The 26,180-nt window shown below is 38.3% G+C and overlaps 1 protein-coding gene across 1 annotated transcript in view; it reads right to left on the reverse strand.

Moving 5' to 3' along the window:
- Positions 1–26,180, reverse strand: part of LOC122805775 — an 889,800-nt gene that overhangs the window by 395,448 nt on the left and 468,172 nt on the right. The window contains exons 12-13 of the mRNA XM_044076042.1: positions 16,137–16,310; positions 10,672–10,860 (exon numbers count right to left, since the gene is read on the reverse strand). Of these exons, the coding sequence (XP_043931977.1) occupies positions 10,672–10,860; positions 16,137–16,310 (363 nt within the window). The remainder of the gene's footprint in view (positions 1–10,671; positions 10,861–16,136; positions 16,311–26,180) is intronic.

Raw genomic sequence — 26,180 nt, forward strand, 5'->3', positions numbered from 1 at the left:
AAAGAAAGTTACTGTTTGTCGTTTTTGCATTTAAGTTACCTGTAACACATTGCACTTAAGTTACCTGGCACTTGCTCACTAAAGCAATTATATAAGTCAGCACTAAAAATTAAAAGCACTACACCCTCACTCCCCATTGGCCCTTGTTTTCAATTATAAAGGAATTCCCAATATTATTCTAGCATGTCCCAAGGTCAGTTGTCAATCTCCTCTGTGGTCCAGCTGGTGAATCTGGGAATCTTGAGGCAATGTTACAACTGCCTCATGTACACAGACAACCCTCTCCTCCTCCCAATAAATTCCAACACATGTGAGAGATGCAACCATATAGCCAAACTGGAGGCTAAGCTCTCTCAACTCAGTACTAATATAACCAGTCAGGAGGAGAAGGAAACCACACTCACTACAATTCCAGTCTCACATAGACCTACCACAACAGCAAACCAAACACATAATCACACAAAAACATACTTGGAGGCTCTAAATAAAGATCTGCCTAAGCAGCAGAGACCTCCAAAGCAGACACCCAAGCAACTGCTACCCCAAAATAAAACACGTGCAACACATATCTCACAAAGCCAGTGTGCCGAACAGTCACAGCCCTTAAGGCTAAACAACACACCTGATACACTTGAAATAGGTGACTTTATAGTCAGGCACACTGACGTCCCGCTCACCAGGCTGAACAAGGAGAAGGTCATGGTGAGCAGCCTGTCAGGCGCTAGGATCCGCCACATAAGACAAGCACTCAGGTCACTCCAAGACAAGTAGAAATATGCCTCAGTCATTGTCCATGCTGGTGTGAATGACCTGAGACGTACCTCCCTGGACTACATGAAAAGAGACATAGAAGAGCTCTCTGAGCATGTAGCCCAGGCCGGTATGACCCTGACCTTGAGTAGCATCTTACCCTCACCAAGAATGATGCCACAATATGAAGACAAGATGATCAATTTCAACAATTGGCTTAAGTACTGGTGTCATTCAAAGGGAATCCGATGCCTGTCAGCCTGGGATGATATGCTCGACAAGCCACGGTGCTTCACTAGGGACGGCTTGCACCTGTCACCCCTGGGCTTTCGGATATTGACAAAGGCTCTTGCTACCCCCATAGTGCCTTTTTTAGGAAATGCTCAAAAGACAAACCCACCTCCGTAGGTATCACAAGGGATAAGAAACTAAGAGTAATGCTACTCAATGCCAGAAGTCTAAACCTCAAGATGCACACACTCGAAACTCTCCTTAGCATGGAGAACATCAATATTGTGCAGTAACAGAAACCTGGATCAGGGCTCCAGAGAGCACCCCAGCACTACCAGGTTATACCTCATACCATGCTTTTCGGCCCCAAAACTTGGACCGAACCACAAAAGGAGAGGGAGTATCGATATTCATCAAAGATACCCACACCTCCAGGTTGGTGGCAAAGTACGAAGCATCAGAGACTATCCATGTGCAACTAAGTGGGTAAAACTGCCTTCCAGTTTATAGCCTACTACAGACCACCCTCCCAAACCCAGGAACCCCACTCGGCCTTCCTGAGAACACTGGAAAATATGAAGGTGTCTCCAAACACCATTATATTGGGCGACTTCAACTACCCAAACATAGACTGGGAGCATTACTCTAGCTCCAACACCCTAGCCCAGAGGTTCCTAGAATTCATAAACTCAAATGCTATGGAACAACTTGTTACCACTCCCACAAGAGGGGAAAACATACTGGACCTGATCATCACCAACATGGGGACTCTATGCTCCAGACCAGAAGTGTATCCCTCACTGGTAAGATCAGACCATAAACTGATCTCACTGGATATTCACATCCCGACCCCACCCCCTGCCCAGAAAACCACAGTGAAAAACTTCTCTAAAGCAAATTTCACACTCCTCAAAACCGAGGTGGAATCCTTCAAATCCCCCGGGTCTGTGGAAAATATGGCCCAGACCACAGAATCCTTTATAAAAGCATTCTATGAACACCTTCAGGAATGCATGGATCATGCAATCCCAAATAAAACCAAGACCCAATCCTACAAAGGCAGACCTCCTGTCTGGTGGACCCCAGCCATAAACAAACTGTACAATAGAAGGAGGAAGCTACTACATGATAGAGCAAAATCCCAAAAAGGGAAGGCATCTCTGATCAGTATTAGCAAAAAACTAAGGGCACTCATAAAATCGTCTAAGGCCAGCTTCGAGAGAAAAATTGCATAGGACACTAAGGATAATCACAAGGCTTTCTTTAGTTATGTTAGGAACCTGGGTGGGAATTCCCAGATATGCTCAGAATTAGTCCAAAATGACAAAAAATACACCGAACCCACAGACATTGCCAACATCCTAGCTGACAGGTTCAGCGCAAAGCCCCCACCAAAAGGGCAAATATCTATCCCAGCAGAGTGCTGCCCCCCTGACATCTCAGATGCTCAGGTAAGTGCCACCCTCTCCAAAGCAAAAAACACAGCATCAGTGGGACCAGACGGTGTCCTGGGCTGCAGCCTACATGAATTCCAAGAAGAGCTAAACCCAATACTGTTCAATCTCAGCCTTACTACAGGATATGTACCCAAAGAGTGGCGTACAGCAACAGTGGTCCCTCTCCACAAAGGTGGTGCCTCAACGGACCCTGGAAACTATCGCCCCATAAGCCTGACTAGCTTGGTCTGCAAAGCTATGGAAAGGATCATCATGGACCTCATAAATAAAGCTATTGGGGACCTACAGACACTGGATCCTACCCAATTCGGCTTTGTTAAGTGCAGATCCTGCCTCTTAAACCTGGTCGACTTCTTTGAAACAGTCACCAAGGCCATTGACAAGGGGAAGGTGGTCCACACAGCCTACCTGGACCTCGCAAAAGCCTTCGATACAGTACCCCACTCGGGCATTATAGATAAGCTCACCAGCTTAAATATAAACCCCTATGTCACTAGATGGGTTGCAAACTGGCTCAAGGACAGAACCCAAATGGTTAGAATTTTTGGAGCCATGTCAGACTCCAAACCAGTTACAAGTGGCGTCCCACAGGTCTCAGTCCTGGGACCTCTCTTGTTCGGTATATATTTCTCGGAGGTACAGGCCAACACAGAAGGACTGTGGCTGACCAAGTTCGCAGATGACTGCAAACTGGGCACCATAATCGACTCTCCAGCCGACACAAGCATCCTCCCAAAGGGCCTCATAGAAACAGACAACTGGTGCCAGAGCCATGGTCTCAAGCTAAACGCCAAAACGTGTATAGTCATCCCCTTTGGCAAAAACAAAGTGCCCACAAATGACCACATAGGTGGTAATCCACTAAGTACAGAAGAAGTAATTAGGGACCTGGGGACCCAAGTTGATAGCAATCTCTCATTTGACAACCACGTGGCCAAAGTGGTTAGAAAAACATTTTATATAGCCCACCTAATCATGAAGGGATTCACATCTAGATTAGGGGAGGTCATCGTACCTCTTTACTCATCCCTCATCAGGCCCATAATTAAGTACAATTCCCCTATTGGGATGTACCTTACCAAACACCTGCAGCAAATGGAAAGACCCCAAAAGTACCTTACCAAGAGGATCAAAGGGCTCAAACAGATGCCATATGCTGCCTGGTTAAAGAAGCTCCAGCTCTACTCAGTGGCATACCGCCTGCTCAGAGGTGACCTGTGCCTGACGTATAATGCCATATCCAACCCGGAATTAAGGAACATGCTGCACCTCAAAAAATCCAAATCCCATCGAGCTACACACTCGAGAGACTTGAACCTCAGCACTGAAATAAATAGGACATGCTGGAGGGACATATTCATAACCCAGAGGCTCCCTTCACTCTGGAATAAAATCCCAGTCCAGGTTAGGCAGAGTCCCGCATTGACTCTCTTCAAGAGGAATCTTGATGAGTGGATGGGAGATCATAGGTTTACCCCGGGTATCACTTATGTGTCACTGTTAGACAGAGGCACAGTATACTAACCTCGAAAAAGGGCATAGCAAAATTAATTTAAAATGGGTGGCGAAAGCCAAACATACTCTGGCTAGGCTTATAAATGCCCTAGGGCAGATAGCCTAGTATGAACCTATGAACCTATGAACATTTAAGTGCCTCAGCATATGCGGGTCTGTGTGTCTGCTTTGAAATTTGTGTGATTGGTGCAGCCTGAGTGCTACTGACAACCTGACTGACATTAGAAGCGTTTTGCCTCCCTTAACATTGTGTAAATACATCTCTCACATACCATATCAGTTTGTTTGAGAATTAACTGGTTGTCAGTAAACATGATGCAATTTCTACACTGCCCACCAAGTTGGCAACGAAGATGGGAAAGTTCATATCTGTGGCAATAGGCCCTTTTTTATTGATTAAACAGTTGGAGTGAGAATATAAAGTAATGTCAGGAGAATCTGGTTTGCAACTCTGGGAGCAGTGCTTGTCACTGTGCAGGCTAGTTGTCCTGTGTGCAACTAGGTATTGGTGAAATTTCAAGGTTGCTTTTAAAAGAAAAATGTCAATTCAATGTGTCTGCGTCTATACAGAGCACTGCCAAACACCTGAAGTGAAACTGATAAGTAGGCCCTAATGCTTATGATTATGTATTTAGGGAGATATTCTGAAGTTGCTAGACAGCAGCAAATCAAGCAGTACTTGCTGAAAAAATTAGCTTGTCAAGAATGATGAGAAGAGGGGATTTGCCGGAATGGCTGCTGTTTGGCTATTACTTTAGTGCTGGTCTCACTACAGCTTCATGCTGCTGGGAAACAATGTTAATTTGCTTCTCTCTCCAGAAGCAAAGCAGTAGCACCAGTCCCAAGATGAGAAGCAGGCCGCAGGCTGTTTGGTGATCAACAGTCTTGTTCCAGATAATGCAAGGGTATGTAGGTTGTTGTAGCCTTTTCCTGGTAGATGCCTTGAATAGCAACCAGACCAATCACGAAGATTCAACACAGGCACTCACTGCCCAATAATAAACAGTCAGGAATCAATGCACTCTGCTCCTTCTCTTACTAGGAGCTAAATATAAACACAAAATCCAAGGTGGCATCTATGAAGCAGTTATTAAGCTTTCTGGTGATCAGCAGTCTCCAGGAAATAATGTCCATATGCACCTTCTCTCACCAGGAACAGAACCAAAGCACTAACATCAAAGTAACTACAGAGACGCAGAATGTGGTCTCTTCAGTAATTAGTGGTCTTGGAGAAGATGTGGCAGATTTTAACTGTAAGATGGAAAGAAATGGGTTAACATCCTAAGAGGTGCAGTATGCAGTAAGCATTTGCTATGAAAGAGAGAGTAACATAAGCTTTAGCTATTTAAATAGGGAGCCACTAATTTTAAAATAGCAAGATAGATTGGAAGGGGGTGGGCACTTTGTATTCTGGTTCTATGGAATACAGTGGGATTGCCAATAAATTTAAATAGCTGAAGGGAAGTGATTTCACAAAATAATTGTGTGCTTACTTACAATAGCCAAGAAAACAGGAGAGTGATGGTAATATGTGACCAAATTAACATAAGAGGCAGGTAACTAGAAGGATAGTTCAGTTTAAAAACAGAAAAGCACCAGGGTGGAAGGGTGGGGGAAAATGTAATTTCTGTGTGACTCATAAGAGACACAGCTGCGGTCCCTTTCCTAATTTAAATATCTAATTATAACACAGTGTAAAGAAAATAAACCACAATGTACAAAACAGAAGAAGGTGACAAAGCAATACATAATAAAAGAAAGCAAAATCAAACTAACCTTTCTCTCACAACATTTTGTGGCAAAGTCTGAGTGAGATTTTCCAGTTGTTTCCAACTCTGGTTGGAATTATTTGCATAAAACTAAGTATTTAAATCTTACTGAAGCAAATAAGGCATTTATATTGGGTTTATTCAAAAAGAAAAAGAACAAGTCCAAGGCAAGCACGTTGGTGAAGTGTAGAATGGTAAAAGCCCAAAAACGAAAGAAATAGCAAACCAATCTTCCACAAACGCAAGTAGTTTAATGTTGAACAAAGCTTTCAGACAAAACAGTCCTCCCTATCATTACATACACATTTCAAAATGATCATCTGACACAGCCATCCTATCATCCTAAAATATCGAATTAGACATTCAAATGAACTTTTTGAAATGTGTATTTAATGATAGGGAGTATTAACTATTTTGAAAACACTGATGAAGGACTGAGGAAGATTTGTTTGCTCTTTCTTTCTTTTATTCAAAAAGAATACACATTTATTTTGGAAATTGTTTTACTTGTAAATTGATACATTCTTACTCCTTACAGAACTAGAAAAATAAGGATAATGTGAAATGTTGGAGATTTTAATTTAATGATTAAAACTGATTGTTGGCATATCCTTAATGATCACACTTTTGGATTAAATTTCAGTTATGTGCCTAAGTGTTAAGGTTGAATAAATTTTAATTAACTCTGCTTTTACTGTCACTCACTGCTCCTTTAGTCTCATCTGCTAACACTGATCTAGTATCATGCCTTTGGTGTCTTTTAGCTGTAGCACATAAAACAGTAAGAATTGAGAAATCAATTGCACTTTCCTTTTCAAAATTTCTTGAAGTATGAAAACAAAACCTATGCTAACAGGAATCCAATCAAACATTTATTACAAATGTTGGCTTAACTGGCTCTGTTAGAAAAAAAAATATGATTCGTTGACTTCATACATTTTTCACCTAAGCTTTTTCATGATGAAATGTCTCATGCACTTGAGTAATGTTGTTGATGAATGAAGTACCTTGCAGATAAGTTGAGTGCTCTGTTAGTTTAGTTTTAATTTTTATTTTATTAGAAAATGTTACATGTTAAAGCATGTTAAATTTAATTCATTTTTGTAATGAATGTGCTGAAATGTTAAGTTTGCCTTTAACTACTTCATGGGTCAGCAAATCACTGAGCTTTTTTCCATCGATTAAACCAGATTAAGGAAAGCTAACCCAAAAACTCATCCAGTGTGGAATCAGAGCAAAGAAATGCCCTAACGTTTTTACACTAGCTACTATTTTCTCAGATACTATACTGAGCAACATTTACAGATATTTTTCTAAGAATCATGCATACATATCTTAGACTAAATTAGCTTTTCTTGATTTAAAAAAAATATCACAATTTTAAACTGAGTAACTGTTCTTTGGGCTGATTTAGAATGGACTGAAGTACTTTAGATTCCTTTTTTACAACCACACTGAAGTACATATTAATATTTCTTAAAGTTTTGATTACATAGCCATTTCTTTGTATATAACATCTCTCAGCCCTCACCATTTCATTACTCAGTAGTGAGTCGAGGGTATGAGAAGGGTGACGTATGCTACTGATTACTTAACCATTTCTTTGTGTATAACGTCTCTCAGCCCTCACCATTTCAGCACACAGTAAGTAGTGTGTCGAGGGTATGAGAAGGATGGCGTATGCTACCAATTATGTAACCATTTCTTTGTGTATAACGTCTCTCAGCCCTCACCATATCATTACACAGTAGTGAGTCGAGGGTATGAAAAGGGTAGCGTATGCTACCATGCAGTTAGTTAAGAGAAGAAGTAATAACGTTTGGAACTAATAAGACCATTAACAGTTCCAGTAAAAGTAATGCTCAGACAGTTAACAGTGGTTAGATGCAAAAAAGTGTGAAAATAAATCCAAATCTGTTATTACCGGACAACTGTTAAACCACAGAAAATACTCCTTACTTTTCTTCTGGTTATATTGGGACTTAGATAAACTAGATCTGGGTCATAGTCTTTCTTTTTTCAGAGCTCATGCCTTGAACGACAGCTGTTCTCAAATTCACAAGGCCCACATTACTAGCTGATTCTTCAGACCATGGCCTATCCTGTGCTGCACTGGGGTATAAGGTGACAGGGGTACCAAGTCCCTATTATTTCTTTATGCAGTTGGCATGGTCTGCTGCTTGTGAGAAAATCTTGAAAAGCTGGCTGAAGTTCATCACCTGTAAGCTGTTTTCTATTATCACAGTCCACACCTGACAATTCATATTATGTTTGATTACTGTTTAGAGGACTTAAAAATGCATATACATTTACTGAGTAAATATAGAGCATGGTTTTCTATAACAGTGAATTTACACACTAACTTGTTAGAGGTAGAAGTGGCCAAAAAAAATCTATAGGTCTTTGAAATGTCTATGTACTACAGCCCTTTGGTGTTTGAAAATACAAGAGAAGCAGATATTTCCTTCCTCTAAGAACTTTTGAAATTGTGGAACAAGGCCCACAGGTGATACTTGAGCAGTTCATACCCCATGGATATATAGCTTGCAGACAAGCGTCCTCAACAGCAATCCATCTAGAACTTGACTGAGAACTTAGAATGTCTTGGCTTATGAACTCTGTAAAAAAAATCAACAAGAGCTAGACCTTTAGCATTCCCTTCCAAAGCCAAAATGATCTAACCAATTTTAAATCCTAAGTTGTACTTCCCAACTGATTTTCCATAGTTGAGAGGGTCTTGCAAACAGAAAGCAGTAATATGAACAGCATTCTGAGTTCTCCTCAAGCCTCAGTAATATCATTCATGTGGAACTGCATTCACTGTCAGTTTACCAGGTCCTGTGAAAGATGTGAGGATGCCACATGACTTAAACTGTGTCCTGTCACACACATCTGCTGCAAGAGATGTTCCATAGAAAGAATGACCTGTGGTGAGGCCTTCAGCATAACGCATGTACTTTAAAAGTAAATCTTGTAGCAATTCTTTCATTTCCTCACCCACCTTCTGTCATCATGCCCTCCTCAAGTTTTATCTTATAATGGGGATACATTGTCAGTGTTAAAATTCTGTTGTGTCCCTTCTGTTAAGGATCAAATGGAGTTTGATAGGCAGTGTGTGAGAGATGTGCTCTTAAGTACCATATTTACACCGAAAGTGGATGAACTAGTTAAGGAATGTGGAGAGTCTGGTCTAGGAATGGGGTTATCTGTTCAGGCAGGATCATATCTAATACATTATACTGCGATATGATTGGTACTGGTATGTGACCTGCTGCCATTTTCAGCACTGATTCAGATGCAAAATAAAATAAGCAAATACTCTCTTTTATATACTTAAAATTAAATATATTAGGAGATAATTGTGTGCAATATGCTGTTTATATGCAGAAATGTGTTTGTAAGGGTTTTGTAGTTAACTTATAGAATATAAACTTGATTTTTAAAATTGTATATATTGCAACAAAATATGCAACTGTCAACAATGGTGTAACTTGGTGATATGGCTTTTGAACTGCATTCTAACTCTCTCCCAAAACAACAGTGCATGGATAAAAATGAGGTTTGGAACACAGTTCATGCTTCCCCCTAAAAGTGTAGGTATGGGCCTTCAATATCAACCTCTGACTATGACCGAATGACCCAGGCAGCTAAGACTGACACACTCATCTTATGGGGAGGGGGACATGCTGTCCCCCTTCAGTGTCAGCCCCTACTAGAGAAGAAGGGGTGAATAGCATGCAGCATATTGACCATGGATATATGACTCACTCTATCAAGCATGGTCTATGCAGTAGCCTTCATGAGACATGTGAGGGACATGCATGCTAAGAGGAGAAGATATAGAAAGTGTTAATGTTTGTGAGCAGATTGGCCAGTTGCAGTCTACATTTTAGTTTGTTTTAGTACATTTTTTTGACAAACTTAGTTTCTAAAGGGGTGATTTTTAACTGCTCAATGTTGGTATTTAGGGGGAGTTGTGTCTCTCTTTTTGGTAAGCTAATTATGAAGTTTTCTTATCTTTACTTTGAAGTGAATGGCTGATAAAGTTCAATATTTTTAGTTTTTCTTGTTTAAACTGACACTGACATTTTTTTCTATGTATTAGATTTCATGGGGTGGGGGGGGGGGTGATTGTCCAGAGTTTTCATTTTCATTCATTCAAGTGTGGATTTGGATTTTTTGGGGGGTGGGAGGTTAGGTGGGAAGTGTGTGCATGTATGTGCATAAGCACAGGATATGGAGTAGCTTAACTACCTCCAATTAAGGGTATTTTTAGTTGAGTGTAAAATTCTTGATGTGGACAGAGTAATAATGAACAAAGGTACCTCCACTCTCTGAATAAGTGCTATTATCACACCTCTACTATTGAGGTCCATTGCTCAGATACATGTGTTTGTATGTCTATAATGCACAAAACTGTCTTTCGGCTTCTCCCACTAGGGGTTGCCACAGCAGATCTTTGGTATGCAGATTGATTGGCAGTGGAGTTTTTACTGTGCCAAGTTGCCAGCACAGCACCCAACCTTCACAGAAGTCACACACACTTGTACCTGTATATAAGATATAAGGCCAGTTAAAACAATATGAACTCAAAACTCTAAAATGTTGCACTTTCAAAACAATATAATTACAAGAAATAATATTGCACACTTGTATAATTGTGAAACAAATCTTAAATAAAATGTGAACTGTAGAACTGCCTCTCCTGTGAAGACTCTAAACCATGCTGATCACATGGTTGCTCAAGATGCTATTCCATTCTCATTCCTGTGACTCCACAATGCAATCCTACGTACATCACCGTGTCCTGTTATACCTGATGGACTAGCATGGTGGTGATCCTAGTCTTCAATGGGTTTAGATTGCCATTGGTCCAGGAAGAGGGCTAGTTCACCAGATACTTCATAAATCATTCTCTACTTGCAAGTTTATGGAAAATCATTATTTACCTTTGCAAGAAGGTTTAGGTTCACTCCATGTTCCTGAGCTGGTACAAACCAGAGTGTCGTGTCCAACAATATGGCCCTTGTCGCACGTGTATGTGGCAACTATTTCAGATTCTGCATCTCCCTCACTTGTTTTGAATTTAAGTTCATATGCCCCATGTGGAACTAAAGGGGGCCCTCCACATATTATATCTAAAAAAAAGGAAGAAAAAAAATAATGAAAAAAATGATATACTCAGAACCTGCTACCTTTATGCACTTTACAATGCAAAGCTATAGAATGTATTTAAATATCATTTAGTTATAAAGTGCCAAAGGGTATGTTGTTCCAAACTACAGATGATCAGGGTGAAAAGTGGCAAAATGTAATAGGTCTAACCAGCTCAGTGGAGCAGAGATGGGGTATTTTTCTGCACGGATGGCAACCCAAGTTGAGGAACAGACTTGTGTTGCTGATAGGGCTGGCTGGGTGACTAGGAAGAAGTGGCTCAAGGCTAGTTCTCCTATCTCTGGGCAGGGTGAATGAAAACCTAATAGTTAGGTGACCTCAGGTGACAGTGAGCCTCTCAACACATATCAGCTTTAACACAGGGGAAGTGACATTGTCCTGACATAATTGCACTTGCTGCCTCCACAGTAATTGAACAGATGTGGATGCCTGCTCCCAGGTTTCATCAATCACGGATACCTGCTCCTAGGTTTCATCAGTCACGGATGCCTGCTCCCAGGTTTCATCAGTCACAGATGCCTGCTCCCAGGTTTCATCAGTCACAGATGCCTGCTCCCAGGTTTCATCAGTCACAGATGCCTGCTCCCAGGTTTCATCAGTCACAGATGCCTGCTCCCAGGTTTCATCAGTCACAGATGCCTGCTCCCAGGTTTCATCACTCACAGATGCCTGCTCCCAGCTTTCATCACTCACAGATGCCTGCTCCCAGCTTTCATCACTCACAGATGCCTGCTCCCAGCTTTCATCACTCACAGATGCCTGCTCCTAGGTTTCATCACTCACGGATACCTGCTCCCAGGTTTCATCAGTCACGGATGCCTGCTCCCAGGTTTCATCAGCCATGGATGCCTGCTCCCAGGTTTCATCAGCCACGGATACCTGCTCCCAGGTTTCATCAGTCACTGATACCTGATCACAGGTTTCATCAGTCATGAATGCCTGCTCCCAGGTTTTATCACTCACAGATGCCTGCTCCTAGGTTTCATCAGTCACGGATGCCTGCTCCCAGGTTTCATCAGTCACTGATACCTGATCACAGGTTTCATCAGTCATGAATGCCTGCTCCCAGGTTTCATTCCCATCATTACTCACTGGCTCTCTCACTCCCCAGGCTTATCAATAAGAGCTGTTTAGGTCAACTTCCCACAGAGTCAGAGTGCCCATCCAATGAAGGGCCATATCTGGGGTACCTGGCAAGGAGCAGCTGGGGATTCAGAGATTGGCAAGTGCTGAAGCTTTGTTGGAGAACAGCTTGAAGCAGTGCAGGGTTGGGAGAAGGGTCAGGGAGGGACTTAAATAGATAACAAAGCTGAGCTGCTGAAAAGCTCTTCAAAGAAAGAGTACTCATTTTGTGTTCTGCCTTTAAAATGCTACAATTCTCATGGATAAATGCTGCAGTTCTCCAACATACCACACATTTTTTTTTCATTCTTGCATCACTCAGACTCCTCCTGTTCAGTTCATTCCTGTAACATTTCCATAATTTGTTCTTCCTTATAGCCTTCAAACATGCACTCTCACTAAACACCCACATAGCCGTGCATTTCTATACTGCTTCATATTCAGTCCACATGGCAAGGCATTTATCAGAGCTACAAGGTAAATACGAAAACCAATTATTCAAAAATGATCTATTCCCTGAGTGTTCTCATTTACAAATTATTAATTCATTAGTTAATGCATAGGAAAATCAGCTGCAAAGTTCTGCTTCGTACAGTCAGACCCCATTTGTCTTCAGGCTTTTGAGGCTTGCTAAGTTCTCATCATCACTATTTAAATCAGGTGGCCCAGCAAACAGATTTACCCAAAGACTTTTTTCTTCAGTAATTTGAATTTAATAGTCTCAAAATCACAAAGCATGCACAAGCAAACAAGTTATTTATCAGTACAGGAAGCAGAAGTATTAAATGTAAAGACAGAATTAAAATAAAAAGCATCAACCTGAGGGGCGTGCTTATTACCGCTCTTAATACGTAGTTGGTGTGGGCATGCCGTAGGTCAGAGATGATGCAACTTAGACCTTCACATCATCAGAACTAGTCTGAAGTCATCCCTAACTCTGCAGAAAAGGAGGCACATGCTTCAGGGAGTACAGTTAGTATTTTTCTCCAACTCTATTTTAGTCTTAGATTCTCAAGTTGAAAGGCAAATTCTGTAGGCTATATAATTTCCTGTATATGGACTATATGGCCTAGTGGGGCAAAATTGACATCTTGAGCTTATCCAGCAGGAGGTATAAAAGATGTTTATTACTTTAGGTTGTAATCATCTAGCTCTGATATTGAGCACTTAGGCTCATAGGTACTTACTAGGCTATTGATCTGCGAGAATCTTAATAAAACTAGCCTTACATTCTTATGGTAGATTTTAGCTGTCCTATTTTGTGTACAAATAAGGCAGAGGTAGGCAGGAAAAGGAACTACTGGGACATTTACTTATAGCAACACTTTTGTTCACATGTAGGGACAAAGAAATTAAGTCCATCATTTTTGCTTTGTAGTGAATATAGTGCCCTTAAATGTAATACTATGGCACTGATATTGATGAAAGTCAATGATCAGATTGTGCAAGTACAATTTCCAATTACAGTAGCTTCCCTTGTTTCTGAACACTCCGGTGACATTGCAGCAGGAATTCAGGTGACATATTATCTTGGAATAGACTAAATCCATACTGAGTTTACATGTGAGCGGAGTTTCAAATCATAACCTAACGTGATTAAAACCATGGACTTTCTCAGCTTTTGATCAGAGCTGAATTTAAAAGTGGTAAATCTCAACCATTCACACACATCTGACAGGTACATCAAGTAGACTTTTATCATTATTGAAGAGACAATGATAAAGGTTTAAGGTCATAAATGGGGAGAAAAATGTACCCATGCATCAGAGTCGATGTTAAAAATCAGAATAAGGGAGAGACAGACTAAAGCCACGAGAGCTTTTCTGATTGGACTAGTGCAAATGAATTCAGCTGATGGACAGGTACTGTTGACCTGTACTTTCAATGATTGCTCTGCAGAACACACTGAAGCAAGTTTTGGGGTGTGTTCTTCATTGAAGTTCATGGCCTTAAGGTTATCTGAGAGATATGACTCAGAATCGTGTCCCAGAAATACAGGAATAAAGCTGTGAAAACAGAGCAAAGCAGTGAATATTGAAAATAGCTTTTTTTTTTTACTTTTTAAAGCTGATTTTTTTTCTGAAGAGGACAAGCCAACCTGCACTCATAAATGTTGGGGGGAGGGGTGCGCTCCCCACACCCCCTACTTATAGCAGTTTTGGAGCATGCACATATATCTTGAAGAGAAAGGCGTGTTCTAAGACTCAATGATCTTGGACTTTGTATATGTAAGTCCACATTTTCGCAGTTTTGGGACTTTTGCATTAACGAGCCTAGGATTTATAAATAGTTACCTGGAGATACTCATGACTCACAAAGTGAAATGTTTTAGCCACATCACTGAGGTCAGCATCCATAGCTACTTCGGCATTTGTATTCTTCAGTATTGCGTCCAATGCACATCGATCAGACTACTATAATGCTGCTTCGCCCAGGCCCAGGCCTGAATCCACAGTAGTCCAGGAAACATGTATATGATAAAACTTTAGTTTTTTTCCCCAAAACACCTTTATCTTTTTAAGTAATTATTGATGAGGGACATTGCACAATAATCATTTTGATCACAGGAATTACCCATTTGTGGAAAATGAATAACAAATCAAGCTTTCATGTGTTTCCACGTGTCAGAAATATACCATATGCCTTCGAAAGCATAGCATTTTCATAAGAAATAGCGGAAAATGGACATTCTGTTCTTAGATGATGTGTGGTGAAGACGGGGTACTCTCTTGATTACTATGATTAGGAACTCAGTCAAGAAGTGATTTTAACCACAGAAGATGAAAATCACTTATAATATTATCTTTTGAGTAAAATGGTAGGGGTGTGGCAGGATGTTCTTATTTGTTATAATTCTTCCTCCTGGACAGGACAAACTTTTCTTTTGAAACATTCAGCATTCTCCAGTGTGAAAACTCCCAGTTTAGACTGTAGTCATGTGTCAAGTAAAACATTTTAGCATCATCATTTCTGTCCTGGTTTACTTGTTATTTTTCCTTGTTGGGGATTTAAAGTAGGAATTCCTTCAGGGACCAGTATGGAAAGATGATCTCATAGGTGGGCACTAATCTTTCTTCCAGCTCCTCCCACTTGCTACATATAAATTCTTCAGTGTTGTTCTTGGATAGGTTAAAAATATTCTTTGTATATGTTAGGTCAACAGAGGCATTGATGAGACATGTAAAAAGAAATAAAAACAGTGCTGCTATGTATATTGTATGTTAGCTGTTAGGGCTGACAAATGAATGAATAATGACCATTAATTTTGCTTTAATTGTGAGAAGCCAGCAGTAACACTCCTATGGATGCATGGAAAAAATCTGCCCCTTATAATACTACGCTTGTGTCAACTGACCAGTGACGGTGTTGCAGCTGTGTGGTAAGTGGACATTTTCAGTCCTTCACTATGTGACAGATCAGCTGCGGTGACTTGTCACACAGCTACAGTTCAGTAGTACAACAGCTGTCATAGAATTACCGCATTAACTGCAATTGCAATGACAGCTTTGTGATAGGTGGTTTATTATAAGGCAGTAGTGTTAATGTTGTCTTGTGGTCAGCTGTAGCCCTAACAATGAAACCTTCATACGCTGTTTATGACAATGTCAGAGCTATGGGGCATTCCACTATGGAACTTTCTGTAGCTGAGTGATTAGTTATCAGTGGCACTGCTATATCTGTGGTACAACCCTCCAGTGGAAGTGGTGCAAGTGTGTGATAAGCATATATCGACCATCCTATACTTAGTGCACTTCAGTAGTGATTCTTCTGTTGTGTCTTGCACTAGTCATTACATTCTCATAATCGAAGCTTGGTGATGAGAGGCAGTCCTCAGTAACAATGCTGCCAATGCATGCTAACCTTCCAGTGGAACTATATAGTTAACAAGCCACTTGTATCACTACCACAAATACGTTAACACACGAGTGACACAGCTACACCGTTATGATAAGCCATCAGTGTTACTGCTACAGCTGTGGGACAATAAGTGACTAACCTGCAGCTGCATCCATGTGCATGATACTCTCTGCATTTAATATGCCAACTACAACAGCTTCTGAACAAAAGCATTTTTTGTGAAGCATATTATGTTTTTTAGAAGAAACAGTAAACATACCTCTGCAGGAAGGTAAATTTCCTTTCCAAATGCCTGTATTAGTACATTGAAGCTTGCCTTCTCCAATAAGAAAACCTTTGGTACATCTGTAGATTGCAACAGTCTGTGAATTAACAGTTTCTTCCAGTTCATATTCTCCATCTGGTATTGATGACGGTTTTTCACACCTCATACCTACAAGAAAAATGTGATCACAATCATTATGTTGCAGGGGGACATTCTTCATATACAACATAAATTCAAATATAATTTTGTAGAATTTCATTTAGGAGCAGACATAAACTAATCTGGATGATAATCAAAGTGCACTCTGGGAGAAATATGACAAAATATGACTCAGTGTACTCTGGGAAAAATATGACAAAATGTGAATCAAAGTGTGTTCTGGGAGAAATATAACAAAATATGGGTTTGAGTAGTACATAATGCTTACTACTAGAAAACTCTGATAACTTTCACTGTTAACATTTTTCATGATTAATGAGTAGTGTGGTTATAATTCTTAAGAATCAAACAACAAGAACCGGACCCCAAATGCCACCAAGTTTAATAACAAAGATAGCAGAAAAAAGCTATCCGGACGCTTCCCTTTCTCGATGCTAAAACTATAGAAATAAACTCATAATTTTTATGACACAAGGAAGTGATACAATTCATTATAGTCATCATATTTCATGCCAATTTCATTAAAGTCGCAGCAACATACATATAAAAATATTAACCAAAAAAGCAAACAACTGAAAAAACAAAAGCGAAGCACTGGGAGCAAAAATGAAACCGCATTAACCAAAACCCATTTAATTAGCGCTTTCGGAAAGATTAGTATCTTTCCTTCTTCAGACAAAAACCATCTTTAAAAACAGCTCTTTATATAAACTTTTACAAACATCATGTGATCCACTTAATCACGTATACAAATTTAAAATAACACAACACTTTTAAATAAAAGTCAACACTAAAAACTATACACTAAAAATTAAAAACTAAAAACTGAAAACCAGCCCTTACTTAAGCATACATAAATATTTAACTTAAGCGTAGTACACTAAATACATACTTTGTGACCAACTTCTCTTATTTCAAACTTAAAAAATATATATAAAAAAATCCGAACTTTGAAAAGGAATAAATAAATATTACCTTTTCAATGCCAAATGTTTTAAAACACAAAGAATAGATATATACTCATTAAGTCCAGGGAAAAAATGTGCAGCAGTTCTTATCTGCCAAAAAAGTTCTTCTTTTTCCAAAAGGATTTGCCAAGGTCCTGCTCTAAAATCATCATTAACATGTTTTAAGACTGTAAACTTAAAATTATGATCTGGATTCTCTAAAATATGACATGCTTGAGCGTTTGTAGAATCATTCTTAGAAATGGCATAAATATGCTCATAAATGCATTGCTTTAGCTTACGCTCGGTCTTGCCAATGTAAAAGGCTGAACATTTTAAACAATTAGCGACATAAACAACTGATTTAGTCTCACAATTAAAACTACCCATAAAATTATAAATTCTATTATTAATAGAAACTGTATTTCCCACATTGACAAACCTGCACTGGCAACAAGCCCCACATTTAACCATCCCCAACCTTCTTTTATTAATGTTTGAACTACTAGCTTCAATAATGTTTTTAAATTAATACCTCTCCTATATGTAATTTTAGGTTTTGTACCAAAACGGTTACGCAAATATTTATCCTCCAATATCAATGCCCAATTTTTGTACAAAACATTCCTAATAAATAAATGATCTACACTAAATGTGCATAAAAAACTAGTTCTAAATACAGAAGAATTTACATCTAATACACTAGCAGACAGATTATCGGGCATGATGGTTTGTATCTCATTCCGACTGCATAAAATCGGCCTGAAGTACCCAGTAGCATGCTTATGGGTAACTTCTGACCTTACTTCAGCAATCAGAGTGACAGGATAACCCCTGTTAGTGAACATAATACTCAAATTATTGCATTCTTCCATGAAATCATATTCATCAGTTGTCATCCTAGCTGCCCTTACCATCTGACCCTTAACTACAGCTTTTTTCTGATGGTAAGGGTGACAGCTAGTATAATGCAAGAAAGCATTTGAGTATGTTGGTTTCCTGAATATAACACTTCTAAATCTAGATTTAAACCTGTCCTTATATAACATAATATCAAGAAAGCTGATATTTGTGTCTTGCACTTCATAAGTAAATTCCAGAAAGTGTGTTAATTCAGAAATTCTGGAAATAAATGGCATAATTGCCTCAGAAGGTCCTTTCCATAATAAAAACATGTCGTCCTGGGATCTCGTATACCAGGCGACATGACTTTTAAACAAGGGTTCCTTAAATAAAGTGTCTTCCCAATGGGCCATAATGCAATTAGCAAAAGTGCCCCCACATGGGGAGCCCATAGCACCCCCCGAAGTTTGTACATAGATATTACCATCAAACACAATAAAATTGTAAGTCAGTACCAACTCCAATAGGGTCTCAATCAAATAAATAACTTTTCTAGCTGTCAAATCTCCCTGATCCAATCCAGTCCTAATTTCTGTGGAATAACCGTATAAAGGTCCCTTACATCAATAGTAAGGAAAAGATAGTCGGAATTGAAAGGAATATTATTAATGCTATTAAGGAAACCCCATGAGTCCTTACATATCTGTGGTTCTCATTCAATCAAAGGTTTAAGGACACTGTCAATATATTTTGCACAAGCACACATAATCAAACCCCTGCCATCTACTATATGTCTAAAAGGGGGGTCACATATTAACTTGTGGATTTTAGGTATACCAGAAAATACCAATAATTTGGGAGCAGTAATATTCAAATACCTATACAAATCAATGTCAATAAACCTTTCAAGAAAAAGATCTTCCAAAATACCTCTAATTTTACGATATGCAATGTTCACTTCATTAATACTTATCTGCTTATAAGGTCCAGTATGAAGGTCTCAAATCTAGCTCACAAGCCTTCTCAAAAGCACGTAACGTGTCCACCAATGGTGGATTAAATAAACTAGCCAACCTGAAAGGGTTGGTAAGTGATGATCCCTCACCTAAAAGAACTTTTAAGTTTAGCTTACGTACAAATAACTTTAAGTCAATTATAGTCTTAACCAAGTCCAAATGCGTATCAGGAACGAAAGAGAGACCTTTAGAAAAAAAGTTGACCATATCTTGGTCAATATCAAAGGAAGTGTAATTATAGATCTTAAAGTCACCTTCCGTACTATGAATAATAATAGGGTGGTTTAAATGTTGGGTCATCTCCTCCTCTGGTTCCGCTTGTTCCTCATGTTGGGTTGGTTCTTGTTCGACCTCAAGTTCCTTTGTTGGCCATTCTGCCCTTGCGTAAAACCCTGTTTGTTATATGCGCCAGATGGATTATCTCTGTTATTATTATTTTGATTCCTGTTAACATTATTGTTATTACTATGGTTAACACCATCATAATCACTTGCAGGTCTATCATTAAATTGGGTTTGATGGGCATTATTCTCTTGAGCTTCAACAACAAATTCACGGGACTGGTTCAGCTAGTCTTGACTATAACATTTTCTCTTAAACTGTCAATTTGGGGTGATGTATTCAACCCAATAGATGATTGTGCAATGGGGGGTGGACGAGGATATGCCCTATTCGTGGCATATTGTTGCACATCCCTTGTTATCTTCTTTTTCTTATTATTAGAAAGTTTAATCATGGTTGCATCAATACTAGTAAAAATACGAATATAATCATATTTATTATTTATTTTTTTTATTTTATTTATTTAACATTTGTTGACCGGGAAAGTCTGACTAGGTTCCACAGATCGTTTTCAGCGGAGGCCCGGGGAGAAATGCTCCAGAAGCATGTCTTTAGAATGTGGGAGGAAACCGGAGTACCCGGAGGAAACCCACGCGAACGCAGGGAGAACATGCAAACTCCACACAGAAGGCACCCCAGCCGAGAATCGAACCGGAGAACCTCTTGCTGTGAGGCGACAGCATTAACCGCTGCACCACTGCGCCGCCCTAAAAAAAATACCTAAAAAATCATGGTTACTTTTAATAGAATGCTCCAATAGTTCAAGTTCATGTTTTAAGTCATCCACTTGTTGTTTGTAGTGACCAATAAGCATGTTAATAAATTCAAATCCTTGTTTATCGAACAATAAAAGAAGCTGGCGATGGAAATTTGAACCTTCGACTAAGCTCACCGGAAAAAGCCACTGCCTTAACCCTTTAGGGATAATTTGCTTAACCAGGCATTCTTCCAAGTACGCAATTTCTAACTGAAATGTCTTACACCTATACAATTTATAATCAAAATCCTCAATGAGTAAAGTAATGTTATTAACTGCAATTTCTTCTTGTTGGGCCACAGCCCCCTCGGTGGCATCAAGTTCGAAATAGTTTTTATTATTAAGAAAATTAGATATAGATGGTACAGTCTCATTATCAATGTTTAGTATATCGTTACCTTGAGACAAAGTTCTTCTTTGTAGTGTAACAATCCTTTGTCCAGCTGGAATACTCAAAGCCACAGAAGAACTCTCACCGGTGCTGTTATTCACACCATTATCCAATCGATGTACAGGCTCAATGCGTTGTTGAGAAACAATCCTATTCTGCTGTTGCCCATCAACAAGTAAAGTGTTATCAGGAACCATAGCACTCCCTGAGCTCAATAAGTTAACATTATTGTCAAAACGCTCAAAGCATTGGGTCAAATGTTCAACACGACCCATTAATACTTGAATAAGGGCTGTAAGGCTGCCGTCACCGTTCGCCTCCACGGCATCTGATGAATTAGAAATTCTAAGTCCACCATTCGGTTCATTTTGTGAAAACATAGAGTTTTGTGGTGACGCTCCATCTTCGCTTGCCATGTTAAATGCACAATTAACCAAAAAAGCAAACAAACAACTGAAAAAACAAAAGCGAAGCACTGGTAGCAAAAACGAAACCGCAATAACTCAAAACCCGTTTAATTAGCGCTTTCGGAAAGATTAGTATCTTTCCTTCTTCAGACAAAAACCATCTTTAAAAACAGCTCTTTATATAAACTTTTACAAACATCATGTGATCTACTTAATCACGTATACAAATTTAAATTAACACAACACTTTTAAATAAAAGTCAACACTAAAAACTATACACTAAAAATTAAAAACTAAACTGAAAACCAGCCCTTACTTAAGCATACCCAAATATTTAACTTAAGCGTAGTACACTAAATACATACTTTGTGACCAACTTCTCTTATTTCAAACTTAAAAAATATATATAAAAAAATCTGAGCTTTGAAAAGGAATAAATAAATATTACCTTTTCAATGCCAAATGTTTTAAAACACAAAGAATAGATATATACTCATTAAGTCCAGGGAAAAAATATGCAGCAGTTCTTATCTGCCAAAAAAGTTCTTCTTTTTCCAAAAGGATTTGCCAAAGTCCTGCTCTAAAATCATCATTAACATGTTTTAAGACTGTAAACTTAAAATTATGATCTGGATTCTCTAAAATATGACATGCTAGAGCATTTGTAGAATCATTCTTAGAAATGGCACTTTTGCTAATTGCATTATGGCCCATTGGGAAGACACTTTATTTAAGGAACCCTTGTTTAAAAGTCATGTCGCCTGGTATACGAGATCCCAGGACGACATGTTTTTATTATGGAAAGGACCTTCTGAGGCAATTATACCATTTATTTCCAGAATTTCTGAATTAACACACTTTCTGGAATTTACTTATGAAGTGCAAGACACAAATATCAGCTTTCTTGATATTATGTTATATAAGGACAGGTTTAAATCTAGATTTAGAAGTGTTATATTCAGGAAACCAACATACTCAAATGCTTTCTTGCATTATACTAGCTGTCACCCTTACCATCAGAAAAAAGCTGTAGTTAAGGGTCAGATGGTAAGGGCAGCTAGGATGACAACTGATGAATATGATTTCATGGAAGAATGCAATAATTTGAGTATTATGTTCACTAACAGGGGTTATCCTGTCACTCTGATTGTTGAAGTAAGGTCAGAAGTTACCCATAAGCATGCTACTGGGTACTTCAGGCCGATTTTATGCAGTCGGAATGAGATACAAACCATCATGCCTGATAATCTGTCTGCTAGTGTATTAGATGTAAATTCTTCTGTATTTAGAACTAGTTTTTTATGCACATTTAGTGTAGATCATTTATTTATTAGGAATGTTTTGTACAAAAATTGGGCATTGATATTGGAGGATAAATATTTGCGTAACCATTTTGGTACAAAGCCTAAAATTACATATAGGAGAGGTAGTAATTTAAAAACATTATTAGAAGCTATTAATAAAAGAAGGTTGGGGATGGTTAAATGTGGGGCTTGTCGCCAGTGCAGGTTTGTCAATGTGGGAAATACAGTTTCTGTTAATAATAGAATTTATAATTTTATGGGTAGTTTTAATTGTGAGACTAAATCAGTTGTTTATGTCGCTAATTGTTTAAAATGTTCAGCCTTTTACATTGGCAAGACCGAGCGTAAGCTAAAGCAATGCATTTATGAGCATATTTATGCCATTTCTAAGAATGATTCTACAAACGCTCAAGCATGTCATATTTTAGAGAATCCAGATCATAATTTTAAGTTTACAGTCTTAAAACATGTTAATGATGATTTTAGAGCAGGACCTTGGCAAATCCTTTTGGAAAAAGAAGAACTTTTTTTGGCAGATAAGAACTGCTGCACATTTTTTTCCCTGGACTTAGAGTATATATCTATTCTTTGTTTTTTAAAACATTTGGCACTGAAAAGGTAATATTTATTTATTCCTTTTCAAAGTTCGGATTTTTTTATATATATTTTTTAAGTTTGAAATAAATGAAGTTGGTCACAAAGTATGTATTTAGTGTACTACGCTTAAGTTAAATATTTATGTATGCTTAAGTAATTAGCTGGTTTTCAGTTTTTAGTTTTTAATTTTTAGTGTATAGTTTTTAGTGTTGACTTTTATTTAAAAGTGTTGTGTTATTTTAAATTTGTATACGTGATTAAGTGGATCACATGATGTTTGTAAAAGTTTATATAAAGAGCTGTTTTTAAAGATGTTTTTTGTCTGAAGAAGGAAAGATACTAATCTTTCCGAAAGCGCTAAATACATATAAAAATATGCATACAAAAATCTTTACATAAAAATTATACATATAGTTATAAATTACATTAAAAACAGTCTAAATAAAACTATTTTAAGTGAAACCAAATCATATAAGAAACATATTAATTATCAGTAAATCACATAAACCATTCATCACTTACAATTCATCTGTTTAGACTTTAATATCGGTTTAAGGTTTACTGCAATAATTAAGCCTGGTATTTATAAGGAAGTTCAGGCTAATAAGTATTTACATATGCGACCACACAGTTAGTATATAAAATTAACAAAGGCTTGCACTCCCCCCCCCCCCAAAACAAAACATTTTTAGCTTTTTAATTTTGCTGCCATTTTGGATGTCAGAGTTGTTGCTTGATAGTCAAAAGTTTCAATAAAATAACATGAATCCAAGAGCTAGTGATGGCAACACATTTACTTTATTTTATAAAATCATTCAGTAATAATGGTACAGTGATTTAGTACTATTCATTTGATTAGGTCTTAGTAGTAGTAATTTGGAATTTGTTTGAAAGGCATTTCTCATGATGCTGTTTCTAAGATGAGCCTATATCTTCGTTTACTACATGCTTAAGAAACAGCTGGGTGTTAATAGTTATATCAGTTCCACTCTGGATTGTGCAGTCTGTTTATAGAGATGTGCATGTATTGTAAATAATCTGGTGCACATTAGTGTACTGTATTTGAAGAATCTGGTGCACATTTCTGCACGACATTGTGAAGAATCCATTGCATATTTGTGCACTTTATTGTGAAGAATCTGGTGCACATTCATGCAGTATACTTTCAGAAAATGCAAGTAGGCACAGTCTATTCCTTAACAGATGCACAAAGGTTGCTCATATCCAAGGAGTAAGTAAAACTCAAGGAAAAATACATTTAAAAAGCAAGAACATTTTACTGAAAATGTGAAATGAAAATACCTTCCTTGCATTCAGTTACCTTAAATGAATTCTTCTTTGAGACAGTCTTATGTCTCCACATGCTCCTACATAAATACAGTCATAATACTGTGATACATGATAGTATGTTGTTGTTGTTGGTCTTTCGGCTTTTCCCAATTACGGGTCTCCACAGCGGAACTCCGGTCCGCTAATGATTGGCAGTAGATTTTTACGTGCCGAGTTGCTGGCTCTGACGCACAACCTTCAACGAAGGTACGCCCATTCACGCATGACTCCATACAGAAGACGCTCTAGCTGAGAATCGAACAGGACAACATCTTACTGTAAGGTGACAATGCTACTGCAGCACCACCACCGCAGATTATACGTGATAGTATGTATCAGTCTAAAATATTCTTATTTAAATTTTATGTTCCATTAAATGCCGTCAAGTAAAGATTTAAAAGCCGAAAATTAGGCAACATCATGTACAAAGGCTACTAATTTATTCTTGTGTGGACAAGCTCAAGATGAAAAATGATTTTCACCCAAACTATTTTGAGTAATATTGATTTGTAACCTAAATTCACCTCTTGAGTCATGGAGACATCTAGTAAATTAATTTGTTTTAGCCTAAAACAAAACTATAATTGCTTGTATAGTTCTGTGAATTACTTTAAACCATATGTGGGATTTTTAATCTGGAATTAAAAGAATAAGAAGATACAGCCTGCAAACAATTATTTAAAAACATGCACACTTTTTTTTTATGATCAGAGATTAAGAAACGGGACCAATGAGAGGCATCATCCTCAAAATGCATCCTAATGCAACTCGTGAAACAAAGAATATCCAGGTCTATCTGTATGTGGAGTAGGAAAAATACGCACAGACCCAGCCTATTCAACTTGAAAGCAATGATTGTAATGCACTTGCATACATTTCATTTGACATTTTTGAGCCAGTACAGGGATCACTTCCAACAGTATGGTTTTCCGTGGACCTAGCTGCATTATTTTAGTTTTGAAGCTTCCAGTTACATCTTGTTAATCTCAGTCTATGTAAACATGACTTTCAGATTTATTTGCAAAATACATGTTGACATGTCAGCTTTATTATATAGCCTAATGTTATAGTTCCTGACTGAGCTGGTAAGTGAACAACAATATGTAGTTTAAACAAGGTTAGGCTGCAGACAGAGCCCTGAGCAACTCCCAAATAAGGAGAGAAAGGTTCTCCAACTATATTACCCTTCTACTAAAAGACCTGTCATACACCTGGTATTGAGAAGGTTCTCCAACTATATTACCCTTCTACTAAAAGACCTTTCATACACCTGGAATTGAGAAGGTTCTCCAACTATATTACCCTTCTACTAAAAGACCTGTCATACACCTGGTATTGAGAAGGTTCTCCAACTATATTACCCTTCTACTAAAAGACCTGTCATACACCTGGTATTGAGAAGGTTCTCCAACTATATTACCCTTCTACTAAAAGACCTGTCATACACCTGGTATTGAGAAGGTTCTCCAACCATATTACCCTTCTACTAAAAGACCTGTCATACACCTGGTATTGAGAAGGTTCTCCATCCACATTACCCTTCTACTAAAAGAGCTGTCATACACCTGGTCTTGAGAAGGTTCTCCAACCATATTACCCTTCTACTAAAAGACCTGTCATACACCTGGTATTGAGAAGGTTCTCCAACTATATTACCCTTCTACTAAAAGACCTGTCATACACCTGGTATTGAGAAGGTTCTCCAACCATATTACCCTTCTACTAAAAGACCTGTCATACACCTGGTATTGAGAAGGTTCTCCAACCATATTACCCTTCTACTAAAAGAGCTGTCATACACCTGGAATTGAGAAGGTTCTCCAACTATATTACCCTTCTACTAAAAGACCTTTCATACACCTGGTATTGAGAAGGTTCTCCAACCGTATTACCCTTCTACTAAAAGACCTGTCATACACCTGGTATTGAGAAGGTTCTCCAACCAT

Source organism: Protopterus annectens, chromosome 7.part0 (genome assembly GCF_019279795.1).
Source record: "Protopterus annectens isolate FY-2018-M chromosome 7.part0, PAN1.0, whole genome shotgun sequence".
Lineage (NCBI taxonomy): Eukaryota > Metazoa > Chordata > Ceratodontiformes > Protopteridae > Protopterus > Protopterus annectens.